This window comes from Sphaerodactylus townsendi, linkage group LG07 (genome assembly GCF_021028975.2).
Source record: "Sphaerodactylus townsendi isolate TG3544 linkage group LG07, MPM_Stown_v2.3, whole genome shotgun sequence".
Taxonomy (NCBI): domain Eukaryota; kingdom Metazoa; phylum Chordata; class Lepidosauria; order Squamata; family Sphaerodactylidae; genus Sphaerodactylus; species Sphaerodactylus townsendi.
The window spans coordinates 23,011,148-23,027,987 of record NC_059431.1 but is presented as its reverse complement, the minus strand read 5'-3'; the positions used below and the strand labels follow the sequence as shown (position 1 = coordinate 23,027,987).

Genomic DNA, 16,840 nt, shown 5'->3' with positions numbered 1-16,840 from the left:
AACTTACCACAAAAAAAAATGATGAAATGTGGATAATATTTAATGTGGAAAATTATGCATTTGTTTTTGCAAAGGTGTGCAAAAAATCCAAGTGTACCTGCAGCTGTGCTTTCACCATCTGCTCCTGGACCTTCCCCCAAAAGGGGATATTGACGGCCGGGGAATAGTTGTTGAGATCTTCTCTTCTCTTCAGGAAGAGGTGCACTGCTGCCTCCTTCAAGGCAGGAGGCACCTCCCCACTCCCTAAGGAGGCATTTGCCATCTTCAGGGCTCACCCAGCCAATCTCCCCTGGCTCATGTAGAGGTTGGAACCTGCAGAAGACCTTGCAAAGCTGTTGTGGTGGTCCATAGGGGGAGAGGTAGTCTCTCAAATATGAAGTCCAAGGCCATGAAGAGCCAACACCTTAAATTGAGCCCAGTAACTGATGGGCAGCCAGTGGAGTAATTGTAGAGTGGGGGTAAAATGAATGCTCCACCAAGTTCCTGATAATAGCTGAGCCGCAGTATTCTGCTCCCTCTGGTGTTGCTGGATTGACTGGGGGGGGGCACCCGTGTACGGGGACCTTCTACACTGAGTATGGAGGACATATTCCTAGAGTGTTTTCAACTGGATCTCCGACCCAAAGCAGTAACTAGGAATTGCTGTCACTCTGCACCCTTGAGCCAGTTTGGGCACCCTACCAGATCTCCCTCAGCAACGCCCCTGCTTCATCCAGGGGATAAAGGAAGCACTTAGACAGAGCTCCTCTAAATTCTTCTAAAATCTTCTAAAATCTTTCCAAACTTATTCTTGATTTTACTTCTTAATGATTTTTTCTCCTCAGTATTTCTCATGCAGAGGGTCTTTCCTTAGAAGCTTAAGCTGGATTTTTTCTCCTTCCCCCCCTCCCCTTCACTCATCGCTCCCCTCCTGGGCATGGAGTGTCTGCCATTTTCTCCCTCATTCAAAGGAGACTTTTTCTCCCCATTTGTTTGAGGCCGGGCCTATGATCTTCTAAGCCAAAGCCTAGCCCTATGGCATCCGAGGCTGACGCTTGAGGAGAACGCCACATGGGCTTGACCGCTAAGGCATGGTGTCCTACCACCAACTCCATGGCTACCTTTGAGAGGGAAGGGCATGCTGCAAATTGAAGGAGAGTGCTCTACCCGGGCCTTAAAAAAGAAGAAAACGAAGCCCAGCACCTCCATTCCCTTACAGGGGCCGGATCGTGCAGCCCATCGCCTCGGACTGCGTGGACTTGATCCCAGCCCATGGTTTCTGTGTCGGTATATTGCTGGAGAGAGCCATTCTAGCCCTCCACCCACTGGAGGTTCGAGTAGGAGGAGAGTGAGGAGGGGAACTTCGCCAGTGTCCTGGATAGGGATGGAGGCCGAAACCTGGCATTGCAAACAAGAGCCTCTAAGGTCGGATCAAGACGGCTGAACAGGCAGTAAGAAATCACGACCAAAGGGGGGTGACCCAGGGACCTCAACCCCAGCTCAGTGCCCTCCCAGCAGGGGAGCCATGAAACAAGCCTCTCCTGAACAGTTAAGTGGAGATGTTTTACGAGTAAAGTATGATAGACTAGCCACCAGATCCACCAGGTCAGCAAGCAGGGGCTCAGATCCCTTCATCATCCTCTTCCCCTCACCCACCAGACCCAGTGGGGGACCCAGGGCGTCACCTCCTCAAACTCACCATTTTCCCTGGGGAGGGAGGGAGCCAGTGAGGGGAGAATGTGAGAGGTTTCAGGGATCATTTCTCCCAACCGGAGGAAAAAAAAACCCACTGAGCACCACAGACCAGACGCATGGGTTCACATGAAGTGCCTGCATGCCTCCCTCCTTATCACGAAGGCCATCGCGGCATTAGAATTAAAGGACCCAGAGGGACAGCTGCAGGACCCCACGCCCAGTCCCTCTTCCTCTTCGATGTAACCAATCATGGGTGTCCCTGGTGGGAAAACCGACATTATACTCTGAGCGACCATCCAGGCCATGATCTTCTCTTCCCCTGCCAGAGCACTGCAAAAAGAATGAAAAAAGGAGTGGCTCCAACCCCTCCCTCCAGCAAAGGCTTCCCCCCCCTGCCAGCTTCCAAGAGGAAACTTTACACCACCCCTCCCACATCTTCATGCCTCTACTACCCAGGTGCCCACCAGGTGGATGCCCCTTCCTCCCTCCCCCCCCGCCACCTCCAGTCTGGAGGGACTAGTTTCCCAGGGATAGGATGGAAACTCACCCAAGGACCCCCCTTGGATAAGCTGGGCCGGCTACAATATTACTCAAGAGATCGTAATGAGAATCAGGCTATGGCCACCAAAACTTCAAGTCTGCCTTCAGCAAACCATGGCCAGGGCTGGAGACTTGGGATCGAGGGGTTCTTGGAAACTCTAACCCATCCCTAGTTCTAAGCATATGGGATTCGAGAGGGAGTGAGAGGAACTACTTCTGCCCATCTCCCTTCTTGCCGAATCTAAGCTTTGATGCATTCCTGACAATCTCCTCGTCCCTAGCCATGGCCTCAGTCCCTGTGGACGCCTTTTAGCCTCGCTCACGCCCTGGTGCAGGCAGACTACCCACTTCAAACCAACTCATCTCTGGCTTCTCCTTTCCAAGGCACCCTCTCTCGGTCAAGGACCTAGAACGCATACTGGTAGAGACATCGGGATCGGCAGAAGCTGGGCGCTCCAAGTTCTGGCAGATCAACTCCTTATGTCCAAGGCCAACAACACCTTTCTACCCCACCAACCCTACAGAGATTCCCCAAAGAGGGCTCGTGGCGCTTGCAACCCACTCAGGGATTCCGTGAACAAAATAGCAACAACCCCAGTAACAATTTAATTTATTCTTTTCGGCCCCACTCCAAACAGGGTAAATCAACTTCTGGTGCCAACCGCATTCAACTGGAAATCCTGACCATGTCCCAATTAGTGATGTCAGCCTTCCAGCCTGTTCCAACAACAGCGGTCCGGAGGCGACACGATGGATCGCTTTGGACGCTGAGAATTATTCAGACAGGTTACGCCATAGAATTTGGTGTTATACCCCCCCAGCTTCGAACTCCTTTCCTGTCAACCTAACATCATCAAAGCCAAAGAGGACGCCTTAACTAGCCATTCAACACCTGCTTTCGAACATCACAAGCGATAGAAACCAGTCCCTCAGCAGGAGAGATCCTTGGGCACATATTTTCACAAAAGCTTCACCGCGCCCAAAAGAACGGAGATTGGCTACCATAATGGAAATCTGGGATTCAAACGTCGCATCAAACTTTCAGACAGCTTCCAGATGTGGAACAAGGCTTCAGATCCACATGTCAGAAAAATCTACCGGGAATTTCACCTCTGGATCTGGACGGAGGCGCACTCCACATCGCGTCTATCAATCCCAACCCATCGGCGATTTCTTTCGCTTAAGCAGTAGAGTCAACACCTTACTCAGTTCAGGGCCCTGCCTTGGACCGCCACCGCCTTCCAGAGTGTTCTCAAGGTACTCCTGTTCCATTACCCTCCTCAGACAAAGCAACCATCCAATTTCATACATCCATATTTGGACTCGAGCATCCTAATCAGGGTCCAAGTCCGAATGCCAGCAAGCCATCGAGGCGAATGAAAGAACCCTGGAAACCCTACAACAACATCGGATTCCTGAGGTAAGAATCTGGACCAAAAAAAAACCATACAACCCCATCACAAGAATTAACGACACCCTGGGATTAATCACAGACCACATCACAGAGATGCTTATTTGCGAAAATCTCTCCAGCCAAGATCTACAAAAATTCAAACTACTCTATGTAAATACCCAGGCATAATATCCAAACAAACTCCGCTACTACAGCTGGCGAAGCCTACTTTGGTCTGATGGTGTCGGTCTTCGACATTGGTCCAATGGGAAGGCTCTGTTGCACGCCGTCCACTTCAATTGTTTCTAAAGACCCTTTCAGCACCAAATCAAACAAAAGGACCCGAGTCCTCATCCTGCCAAGCAACCTAATTAAAAAAATCTCAACTCAGATGGTGGACACCCGCCAGAAACCTGGAAAGAGGAAAAGCGTATCTGCACCTCAATACATACATAAATCTTCACGGTACCACCCCATACAGCGGCACGCCGCTGTATATTTCACCATGAAGCGACCTCACTATCACAAGGTACAGGTGACCGGCGGAGCAAAACAAAGTCTCCCATCATACCGTATAATCCGGTACCATAATTCCTAGCACTTCAACATTTCCGCCTCTAAGGATTCAGGGGACAACACATTTTGATCAGGACCGGACAAAATAATGCCCAAGTAAAGCTCTGGCATCAACAACCAGAGGCGGGTTCTCGCTTCAGCATCTCCGCTTACCTGCATCAGGGAAGTGAAAGCTGGAACCCTGGGTTTGGGGCGGGAGCTTGCACCTGCACTCCAATATCAGCCAGAACACATACAGGGTCAAACCAATGTCACAGCGGACTGGCTTTGAGCCGCCAAACAGTCATGGAATGTAATGGCAAAGCTCAAACCAGCCATCTCTCTTCCAATACATGAAATCCAAAACACTAGGAACCCCAGAAGTGAAGCCCCGCTTGCTTCGAAAGCGGGCACAACCGCCAACTTCTACTGTTCATGTCACGCTTTCACCATCCGAAGCGCCGAGGTGTGGACGCCCTCGCACGGCACCCATGGCTCAACTCCCCTCCTATATGCCTTCCCACCCACCTATCCCGTCCCTTGGCAAGGTGCTTCAAGATGAATCTTAGGAGAAGGCTCGAGTGATACTGGGTGTTAGCCCCTTTCTATTCACCGGAGACCCTGGCTGTCCACGATAATAGAGTAAGAACCTCCCAGCCTTAACCTCTCCAATCGCTGCATCTATTACGCCCTATCATAGGGTTCGGTCCTCCCACCCGGATCCCGTTGGTTTCCGTTTGACCGCGCATGGCTGTTGAGCTGGGGGAGACTCCTGAGAGAAAGGGCCATTCGGCACGCGACCCTCAACCATTCTAGCGTCACGGAGAACCTCAACCAACAACATCTACAACTGTTCATGGAAAACCTTTTTAAGATGGTGTAACAAACACTCCGTCAACCCGGAAGCTCCAGACCTTCCCCAGGTTCTCCTATTCCTACAAGATGGTTTGGAGATGGGCCTCCGCAGTGCCACACTGAGACGCCAGGTAGCAGCACTCACCACCGCCTGTAGCCCCCATATACACCTGGGTTCCCCTGTCTCCCAAACATCCAGACGCTATCAGATTCCAGCAAAGGGGCCCTCCAGCTCCGTCCACCATCCCACATGACAGATTTCCGCCCTGGCGCTTCTGAGTCTAGTCTGAGTCCAGGAACTATCGCGGCTCTCCAGATGTTCAGGAACCATAATTTCCCATCAGTTTCTGCATCAGTAGGCTGGCCTGGCCATGCTGGTAGGGCTGATGGGAATTGTAGTTCCTGGAACATCTGGTAGGTCTCTACCCCCCGATCTAGTCCCTACTCGGCCCCGACGCCATCGCCGAACCAATCCAAACCATACACATGAAATGGCTACGCATGAAGGTTCTCTTTCTACTGGCTATAACCTCAACCCAGAAGATATTCTGGAACTCAATGCTATCCAATAATTAACAAGGACGCTTGCACTTCCACAAAGATGTCGGGTAATTCTGAGGACGGATCCAACCTTTATTCCGAAAGTCAGGTCAACATTTCATCTGAATCAGGACATCATAGTCCCCAACTTCTGCCCCTATAATCCGTCTCAATTCCCAAAAGGAACGCTTAATGGCACAATGGTTGACGCTAAATGCCGGCTTTCTTAAAGCTTCTACCTCTATAAGGTCTGGAGCTCCATCCGTGAAAACCACTTCAGCTCTTGTTTATCAACGTCTTGCCCTCCCAAACTTGGGAGGACCCATGTCCAAGGTCATGCTTATTAGTGATGCATCATCAAAGCCTGCATAAATCAGTTTGCAAGGCCCAACCAATAACCATCCCAAATCAGGAATCACATCTCACTTAGTGCCAGATTGCATGCAACGCGCCCCTGCAGAGCCAGGCATCAGTAATAGATATCTGCGGAAGGCGCTTACATGGTCCCCAGTTTCCCTCGTTTGTTCGGGTACTTACAAACTACACTCCAGGCAGCCCATGGGGCTACCTTCGGTGGGAGGGTGCTGCAGAGTACATCTATTAGGGGACTGATATCACCACCCTTCTTAGGGACACTCTGCTATAGGGAGGGTCCCATCGAGATGTCCCAACTCTGCCTAGTGAACGGTCCATTGGTTATTTCTACCTATAGCGTCTCTGTCTGATCGCAGGGGACTATCTTGGGTCTCCGTGAGTCGATCTATCTGTCCCCAATTGTGCTCAGCACCAGGCTTCCAGTATGGTGAACCCTACTATTTACTGAGCTCTGGTTTTAAAGCACTCCTTTTGCCTCCAGTTCTTCTGTCCTGTTGACAGTTTATCTGTTTCTTCCTGTTAAATTCTGCTCTCTGAAGTGCTATTAGTTAGGGAGAGGTTTCACTGCCATCAGGCGTCGACCAAGATCTGGCTTAAACATCAACGCTCCACAGGAGAGTGACAGAATTGTAGTCTCCAGCTCCCCGGCATCCAGCTGGGAAAAGCACCTATCATGTTTGATGTCCCCCCGCCTTAGTAGAAGGACCTCTCTCGGTGGTAAACCAATGGACCCAATCTTTGGGGTCAAATGGCTGAGCTGGAAGAAAGCTTTCTTTTGCACCTGCATTGATTTGCTTCTCCAGTAATAACACTGGATCCAGGATAACCTTAAAACTCTCAACTAAGTCAGCAAGGGGAAGCTGAGCTCTATCAAAAATTGGGAGCACAACATCCTTCAAGATTTCTGCCTTTCTAACCAGCCTTACCTCCATTTTCTGTAGGCATTTATACTTGACTTTTCCTAGTGCCAAGATGGTTTATAAGCATGCTTTTGTTTCCAGGCTTGGTATTTTGAGCCCACGACTCAATTAGAAAAAATGAAAACACATTATGCCCTCTAAAGTGAGTTCTAGGGATTATGTAATTGTCAAGTCTCCTAACCCCACACTTCAACTCCAAAATTGTGTAAATCCAGTGTATTGATTGACCTGTATTGTCTTGCTAACCCGTGTTGAATAATCGTTCATATTGCTTTGGTTGAAAAAGGTATGGGAAAACTCAGGAACTTTCAAAACAAGAGACTAATGTACTGGAAAGGGTCTGGGAAAACGTTGGTCCCCTTCCCTTACTCTTACCCTCACTTAAAGAGGCACTAATTGCATTCTGAAAGGTTTCTTCCCCCTCCCTTCTTTCACTGTCTCTGATCATTCTAATTTTAAGCGACTGTCTAAGGCATGGTGACCTAAGTCACTATGACTCAACTCTGCAGCATGATCTAGCCATGGCTGGGAGTGATATTGAATGATAGGGGAGATGAAATATGAAGGTTTGGAAGCTAATATCTCTACCCTAAAGTAATGCTGTCACAATTAAAACCAGCTGTTCCGGGAATCAGTTGCTCTTCTCTACTGCATCTATGGCTACCTCATTGCCACTGAAATAACTGTAAATCTCCAGGCAGTATCCCTGCATCGACGTTAGAGCTTCAGACGGTTAATTCCAGGAATCCAACAGCGGTGCCAGCCATTTTCATTTAGTTTCCGTTCTTTCAGCTTGTAGATAAGTTGAGTATATAGTTTGCTTGACACATGATATATTCTAGTTCACGGGTATGCAACCTGCAGCTCTCCAGATGTTCATGGACTACAATTCCCATCAGCACCTACCACCATGGCCAATTGGTCGATGAATGTTAGTAGTTTTTCTTAGATTTGTGTAGCAGGAATAGGTAACTTCCTACTAAAAGGTTCCTTGAGTCAGTTGTTACATGGTATGGTTTCGAGGAAGAGTTATAATGTGTTGAGGGAACGGAAGATACTGAGTTGTATATAATAGGTGGAGGAATAAGCTTAGGAATAAGCATGACGTTAGTAATGCAGACTATGAGGAAAAGACGTTAGGAGCTCCTTGCCCGTGCAAGAGTGCTGAGGCATATATATAGCTCCATAAAAGAGCTTATCAGTGGTGGAATAAAATGCATTATAATTATATTAATTACATTATAATTATATTATAATTATAATAATGTTCATACTACTGTTATTATACTACATAATAATGTTTGTAATAATGTTCATACTACATAATAATGTTCAGTAGGCTACTGTTCTCATTTTGACTGGCCAGCTAAACACTGAGGTAAACAAATATACAGTTTCCTCTTTTCAAAGTGGTTACGCTGCTTTAACACATTTTTCCCCCAGTGAAAGTACTCATGAGTTAATATTTAATCAGTGAAATATAGCCTAACTCCTACGTGCAGTGCTGGGGAAAATGTTTTTAATGTGCGTTTACTTTCTCTAATTTTATCCTTTAAAATATGCACATGAAAATCCATATCTTAAAAAAATAACCTGTGTGCTGACTGTCTTTTAAAATAATTTTTGTGGTCTTCACTGAACTGTAGAAACAGACCTGTAAAGATGATTGCCGAGCAAGTGAGAAACTCTGCTCTCAAAGTACAAAATAAGGATGACAAATAGGTGGCCGTCAGATGTCCCAGGCAGTTTCAAGCCACCAAAGGAGGAAATGCCCTAGGCAAAGGTGTGAATCAGTTGTCTTGAAACCTAGTCAGTGGTGTTTGTCCCCAGGTGCTGAGAAAGAAAACAAATTAAGCCTAATGTTATTTTTAGCGAATGACTTGTCTGACAATCGTTTTCTCCTTTTAAAGGAAATAACAGTTTCAGGCACATTGGAACAGTAAAATTTTGCTTAAAACAATCCCTTACACTCTAGTTATTGGCCATCTGTCTTTTCTTGATTTTTAAAAAGAAATCAGTTGTTAAATCAGGATCAGGATAACCCCACATGCTCAATTTAATCAGTTACTTTTGTAGAGGGGCTGATTTTTTTTTTTATTGCCAGAACGAATTGGTTAGTTTCATGCTGAAACATGAGCAACGCTAGCTAAAGTAGTCCGGGATCTACTTGCTGAGAAATTGGAAAATTAGCTTTTTCTTGAGATAGCTTCACAGAAACAGTTGTAATTCTTAAACTTAGGGTAGAAGCCATGGTTGTGGGAGAGAAATCGCGGAAGGGACAACACTAGGAGAGAAGAAAGAAGGAATGAAGAAAGTTCAAAGAGAGCAGTTGGGTGGGTGCAAAAAATTCTGAAAGAAGTGGTACCTCTCCTTCCCAGCCAGAACACAGGTCGATTTAATTCCCCCATGCGAGAGCATCCTTGTTGACTCACAATACGGGGCGGGGCACGCAAGGGCAATCTCACCTCCTCCTCATCTCAATGTGATTTGAGAAGGTGGATCAGAAGGAGTTGCTGTTTTGTTCTTTTAGCACTTTGCCATGCACAGCTTTACAACAAGTCAGGGAAGATTGTGTTCTGTTATTCCAATGCACGTGCTGGGATTACTACTCTTATCAGCAAATTCCTGCATGCTGTTGCTTACAGGAGAACAGCGAACATATGTTTGGTTGGGGCACTCCTAAGGTAGACTGAATTTTTAAAAGGACCGTGTTCCAGAAGTTCAATAAACACTAACTTCGATTAGAAGGTCTGTGTTCTTGAACGTACCTACAGATCTTACATTACATTTGGGGTTTGGCTTGCAAGAGTCTTTTATGGAACGAATTATATTGTAAATAGAACTGAAAGCCTGTTATTGCTTGCAGCTTCTTTGTAATGCTGGGCATTCCGAAGAAAAGCTGGGTTTTACGTTTGAAGACATCATCATATGGTAAGAATTCTTTTTTTTAATGGCAATATTTGGGGTGTTCAGATTATAAAAATCACAGTGGTTTCAAAGCAGATTTAAATCCGCATGCCAGGATTTGAAAATCGACACGCTGAAGTCACCTCTTGGGCAAAATCGGCACGCTGAAGCCCTGTAGGAGGTGCTGCATCGTTTGCCAACGTCTTAGTTCTTGTAAAGCAACCAGGCCTGGAAGCCACAAGTATCTTAGTCCAGATCGGCTCTCAGACTGGCTGAGTGAGCGATAAAGGGGGTTCTGACCCAGATCAAGTGTACCCCTCCTTCATTGCTACGTCCTTCACTCCTAAGTATCAGCAATTGAATTCTGTAGTGCTTCTTTTTGTGAGCAGAGAAGAAAGATTATCTTTGAATATCTTTGCAGCATAGGAAATGACGCATTACTTATTTTCAGATAACTTAATGTTTATGGATCGTGAAAGAGTCTCCCTCCCCTTTCTTTTTAAACCTGCAGCCATTACAGATTTTTGTTCGCAGGAGCTGGTCAGGATCAATACTAGAAGGCCTCTCTTCTTCTGTGTGTTTATTCTGCTGGGCAGTTCTATGATCCAGGGGGGGACTGGGGTCGCAGAATCAAATTCTGAGGGAGCTTTGGTGGAGGGATCCCTAACCATGATTTTACTCTGCCGTTTTTTTTGACTTCACACTTCAGGAAAACCCTTTGGAGAGGGTGGGGAGGTGCCAGAGTGGCTCCATCCTGCCTAGACTGGATTGGGCTGTTGGGCTGTTTGCTCCAGGTTCAGTGCTGTTGGAAAGTGTCTCCCCCCCTCCCCCACCGCTTTCCCAAAGCACTGTGGGGTATTTATGTGCCTCTTGGGCTTTCCCTAGCTTGTCTGATTTTTACGGACCCATCTTTTCTGCAAAGTTTTGGGAAAGATTACTGGAAAGCCTGGATGACTTCCAGTTTTTTTTGGGAGGGGGATGTATGTGAATTGCCCTTGTACTTGCATCAGCCATTTCCTACCCCCACCACTGGAGGCTTTGAAAAACAGGAATTGAATAGTGTTATATCACTATAAAGTTATATCAATCTGTATTTCATTTTAAAATAGAGAAGTAAGTCTCTGCTCTCTACATTTTAAAAAAGAGAAGCAGTGGCGTACCTAGGCAAACTGGAGCCCTGGGCAAAACCTGAGTTTGATGGCCTCCCACATGGGTGGCCACCCTCCCCCACCGTGACCAAACAATGATTTTTTCCACCAGGTTGTTTCAAAGTCGCCATCACATTATAGAACATGCCCCAACTCACAAATCTGAACACAGCAATAGGCCATGCCACACAGCAGAAATATTTTTTGAAAACATTTTCAAAATGCTTTCAAAATGTTTTAATTCTGCTATGAAAACATTTTATGGTGTTGTATCCAGTCCCCCCAATTGAGGGAAACAGCATCACTTTCAATATTATTTAAACTGGGGACCCCAGATTCTCCCTTTAAGGTGAATTTAAAAGGAGAATCTGGGCTCCCTAGTTTAAACAAAGAATGCTGGAATCCACCCCAACAGCATCTTCGATGGTGTTTAAACTAGGGAGCCCAGATTCTCCTTTTAAATCCACCTTAAAGGGAGAATCTGGGATCCCTAGTTTAAATAACATTGAAAGTGATGCTATTTCAGGGTGGATTCTCCTCCACCCTGAAACAGCATCCCTTTCAATGTTAAAACTGGGGACCTCAGATTCTCCCTTTAAATCCATGCCGAAGGGGGTGGATTTAATAATAATAATAATAATAATAATAACACATTGCTCACAATAATAATATGTATTATATGTAATAATAGAAGCAACCCCTTTATTAGGCATTGAGAGAATAAAAGAAAGAAAGAAAACAAGCATTGGCGGGAAGGTGGGTGGATTTAAAAGGATAATCTGGGGAAATTTAGGGGATGCCTGCTGTCAGAGGTGCAATTATTAAGATAGCAGCACCAACATTTCAGAATATCTTCGTGAGACCCTACTGATGATACCACCCAGGTTTGGTGAATTTTGGTTCAGGTTGTCCAAGGTTATGGACCCTCAAAGGTGTAGCCCCCATCTCCTCTTAGCTCCCATTGGAAACAATGGGGGATGGAGCACTCCCTTTGGGACTCCCTAAACCAAACCTCACCAAACCTGGGTGATATCATCAGGAGAGCCTCCTGAAAAATCCCTGAAATTTTGGTGCTGCTAGCCTAAAAACTGCGCCCCCTGCTGGCCAAAAACGGAGAAAAACACTGAAAATACAAAAGATCCCACAAACGAACCTGCACTTTTGGGGCCTGCCACAAGGGGGTGCCCTGGGCAACTGCCCCCTTTGCCCAATGGGAGGAACGCCTCTGAAGAGAAGTGTCTCTACTCTCTTTGTTTGCTGAAATGTGAAGGTGAAGTCATATCTATGAAACAAGGGGAACTTCTTAATGTGATAGCTAGGAATTTGGAGAACCTGATACACACATTGTTATAATGATATTCAATTTTAAAAAAACGCTGAAAAAGCCCCAGTGGGACAGGAAGGGGGGGCATTGGCCAGTGCTGGGTGACTCAGAGGAAACCTGCCACATGGAAGATCTGTTGCTAGGACACCGTGTCAGCAGCACCAGCAAGACCACTGGGAAAGCCTTAGCAGCCACAAAGTCAGTTTTGTCATATTCCTACCCTGCCTGACCCCACCTCCACCACACAAAAGTAAATAATCTTAATTCGATAAGATCTGGTCTAGTTAATGGGAGTAAAGGATGCTAGGTCGGGAGGCTGATGTCTGGGGTACTTTCGCCAAACCCTGGCACCCAAACTGTTGTGCTGATTCAAAGAGTCCCCCCCCCGCCCTTTTTGGAAAAACAGCTTTAATAAGTTCATAGCAAGTAAATTCAGATTCAAGTGAATATAGCCTCACATTAAGCTCAGATTTGTTTGTATACCAGATTTGTTTTTGAAAGAAACTTGCTAAAGCCGATTTTTAATGTAAAACATCAATCTTTATCTGTCCAAGAGACAATATGTTTGCAATGCTGTGAGAAGTTTTTTCCATTAACACAGAGACAGGAGAACCATAAATATTTGAGGGCACGCTGACCCTTGTTCAGGGAAGAGAGTCTTGTTATTCACTGCACTGTAGTTTTTGCTGCTGTTCTCTCAGTCGCTGCTGGACGCTTGGCCCAGTACATGGGTAAACATCAGCTGCCTGTGATTTAATCCTACAGGAACAAGCTGACTGACATGTCTTGCTGGCACCTGATTGGACAGGGTGACAAGATTTGATGTTTCTTGACTTTGCCCACCAAGTTTCTTGTTGCAGCAGCAGTCCAAAAATTCACCTAGTTAACCACCAAGGTGTCAATGTGTCCTCAAAGCACAGATTTGCATCTTGGGCAAGATTTCAGTTTCTTCCCTGCAAATGAAGGTTCCGTTTCCCCTCACCATCTTTGGCTTCCTTTGGCCATAGTTATGCCTGTTTTGTTCACAGCCAGGTGCCATTATTGTCGTAAGTATAAACTCCACCTTCAAAGACTTCAAAACATAATGGTGAAGTTGCTTGTTGGCTGAGTCATAGGGAACACATTCTGTGTTATATGGAACACATTAAATAGCTGTACTGATGATGATCAACCTCACTTCACAATTTATAATGCCAGTTATTCCCTACTAAGCCTTAAACAGCCTGGGACTTGGGTGTTTGAAAGTCTGCGCCCTGCTATATGAATTTGACTGTTAATTTTGGTCAGTGTTAAAAGCCTTTCTCTGTGGGGAGGTAAAGTCCCGTCCCAGATGATTTTATCTGGCATCTAGATTGTTGAGCTTTAAATGCCAAGTGAACATTTTTTTTCACAAGCTTCTAGTAGATTTTGTTGAAAAGTTTTGAATTGATTTTATCTCCCCCCCCCTCTTGTCTTCCCAGTTTGTTTAATTGGTGCTGCTGATTTTAAAATAATTTTGTGAGATCTTAAAATTCCCAAATGTAAACACTTCTTTCTGGCGCCACTTCCTCCTTGGCGTGTTGTAGCACTTGGCCTCTGTCTATCAAATTAGCCTTAAATGTGAAACATCAGTAGATCGGAGGTGCTAAACTTTAACTTTCTTCCTTGGAACCATTTTTTTCCTGCAGAACAAGGTTACATTCAAATCACTTTTATTTGAAATATCATAACCCTGCAATAAAACTAATAATTATAATAAAACCTGAAATATATCCATAGATGGCGAGTAAAATAATATCATTCCGCCTACAATGTACGTTCCCTGGATCCTTTACCGAATATCATCATAGAGATGGGGAAGGCCAGAAAGACTGGATGGCAATAAACACAAAGGCACATGGTGGGGCTCAATTAGGCACATGGTCATAGTTAGTAGTTGGTGGCTGGGAGATTGGCTGGATGGTGAAATCAGTGAAAGTGTAGGCCTTCTGGCTCTAGCTGTCCTCCATTCTAATCTGGAGGAACCAGGTTTGATTCCCCGCTCCTCCGCTTGAGCTGTGGAGGCTTATCTGGGGAATTCAGATTAGCCTGAGCACTGTAACACACACCAGCTTGGTGACTTTGGGCTAGTCACAGCTCTACGGAGCTCTCTCAGCCCCACCCACCTCACAGGGTGTTTGTTGTGAGGGGGGAAGGGCAAGGAAATTGTAAGTCCCTTTGAGTCTCCTACAGGAGAGAAGGGAGAGATATAAATCCAAACTCCTCCTCCTCCTCCTCTTCTTCTTCTTCTTGTTAGCTCTATAGTATACGCAAATAGGAGTGATTATGTCACATTTTCATGTTGGGGTGAAACTGTAAAAAGTTACACCTAAAATGTTCATGCTAGCCTCAATAGGATTGGCTCATTGGAATCAGTTCTATCCCAAGAACAATAGTTGCACTCGATTCTTTCCTGTTGTTCACTTGCTAGTGACTATCTATAGTTTTCCCTACTTAGTTGTTCTAATTTCTGATGGTAAAACATCTTCCAACCAAAGTTATCTAGATTAAGTCCAGTGGTACCTTAGAGACTTTCTCTCTCAAAAACTCATACACCAAAAATCTTGTTGATATCTAAGGTTGTACTAGGCTCTGGCTATCCTCCGAAATGACAAGGTTATATCTCAGGTTTAATGTTTGATAAGAATGTTGGTATCTGAGATTTCAGATGGATGGATAACAGAAACAAGGGTAATACAATACAAAATAATTAAGAATATTCTAGGAGTACTCTTTGGCCCCTTCTGCACATGCAGAATAATGCACTTTCAGTCTACTTTCACAATTGTTTGCAAGTGGATTTTGCTATTCCACACAGTAAAATCTAGCTGCAAAGTGCATTGAAAGTGGATTAAAAGTGAATTATTCTGCATGTGCGGAAGGGGCCTGAGTTTCACTCCATCCCCCACCCCACAAAAAACCCTGTTAAAGTGTGTGAGCCAGAAAAAGAATGGACTCTGCAGTCAGAGAGCCCAAGGCAGATGATTTCCTGAAATAGCTGCAGCAGTAAGTGAAGAACTGTGTCACTAACCATTGTGATCACAGGGAAATATCCTCCATAACCCTACAAGTGGTGAACAATTGCCCTCTATTTGTATAAGCAGGACCATCCAGCTGAGCCTTTTGAGAAGTGTAAGCTCTTTAGCACTGAATTGTTTTTTTATCTAAAGGAACTTCAAAACAGGAAGTGTTGGGCCACACACAATTCCCCCTCCTTTCCAAATAATGACATCACAGGCTAAGATGGTCCGCATTGTTGAATGCTCTCTGGACTGTTAGTTGAATTTTAGCAGTTGGCATCAGTGAAAGACTCCAGTCAGCTTTGAAGTGCCAAGCATGTTCTGTTACTAGCATTTTTTAAATCTTCGTGTGCTTGGAATTGTGTAACCGTATAAAAGGAGGGCAGATATTTCTTCCTTGCCATCTGGGTGGCAGCAGGCATTCTTACTTGTTCCCAACTATGTGATTTTTTTTTTTTTTTTTAGCAGTGGAAGTAATGTTGGCAAGAAGAACCCAGTTTGGGTTTTGCACAGACTTCAGCGTTTTCATACCTCGGGCATTCGGATCTGTGTGTTCAAACATGGATCTACTCTAGTCATATAGAACAATAATGGTGGGAGTCCATTTTCAGTAATGAAACGGTATACTTGATATAAAGCCTTCACATTGTTATCCTTATTTGCCTTATAGTTTGCGGTTGGCTTTACTGAATGAAGCAAAAGAGGTCCGGGCTGCAGGACTACGAGCCCTTCGATATCTTATCCGAGATTCCAGTATTTTGCAGAAGGTGTTAAAATTAAAAGTGGATTACTTGATAGCCAGGTAACTTAAATTCCAAGTTGCAGATAACCGCTTTTCTTCAAAGGGTCATCTAAGTAATCAAGTGAATCTTCCACTTTGTGAATCAGTACCAGTGAATCACTTTAACTACATTAAAATGCATGGAGGAGGTGGTGGGATTCAAATAATTTAACAACCGGTTCTGGTGGTGGGATTCAAATAATTTAACAACTGGTTGTTTACAAGCACCATTTTAACAACCGGTTCTGCCAAAGTGGTGCGAACCTGCTGAATCCCACCACTGATTCTGTGCATTAAACTGTACATTAAACTGGATGGAGGATGCATTCTGGTGTGACATGAAACAGCTGATCTGTATCTTGTTTAAATTAATTTTAATTTAAATAGGAAGTACAAAAACAACTTATTTTTATTTGTTTGTTTGTTTGTTCGACTTTTATGCCGCCCGCCCCCGGAGGACTAAATACTGATTGTATAGTCTAGCATTTTTACTAGATTGGTAGGATTTTGGAATTTTTAAAACTGTGTCTGTCTTTGAAAAAAGATCATTCATTTCTTGGTGTCTGTATTGCACATACTTGTATCATCCATGTTCTATTATCTGTCTGTCCAACAGTTACTTTCATGTAGCCATAATGTTTTAAACTGGGAGAGTACAAGATGCACGAAGGGCAAATGTATTTTGTTTGGCAAACCAACTAATAGCTGTTAGATCTTTGTGAATGTACATTGCTCTAAAATTGGGTTGCAGAGACTGCCTTCTCACATGTGGACTGCTGCTTCCATTACT

At 44.9% G+C, this 16,840-nt stretch overlaps 1 protein-coding gene across 1 annotated transcript in view; it reads left to right on the top strand.

Annotated features, from left to right (window-relative positions):
• Positions 1-3,998: 3,998 nt before the first annotated feature.
• LOC125436959 (rapamycin-insensitive companion of mTOR-like) overlaps positions 3,999-16,840 on the top strand; it is a 13,757-nt gene continuing 915 nt past the window's right edge. Inside the window, exons 1-3 of the mRNA XM_048504341.1 lie at positions 3,999-4,136; positions 9,719-9,783; positions 15,940-16,071. Of these exons, the coding sequence (XP_048360298.1) occupies positions 3,999-4,136; positions 9,719-9,783; positions 15,940-16,071 (335 nt within the window). The remainder of the gene's footprint in view (positions 4,137-9,718; positions 9,784-15,939; positions 16,072-16,840) is intronic.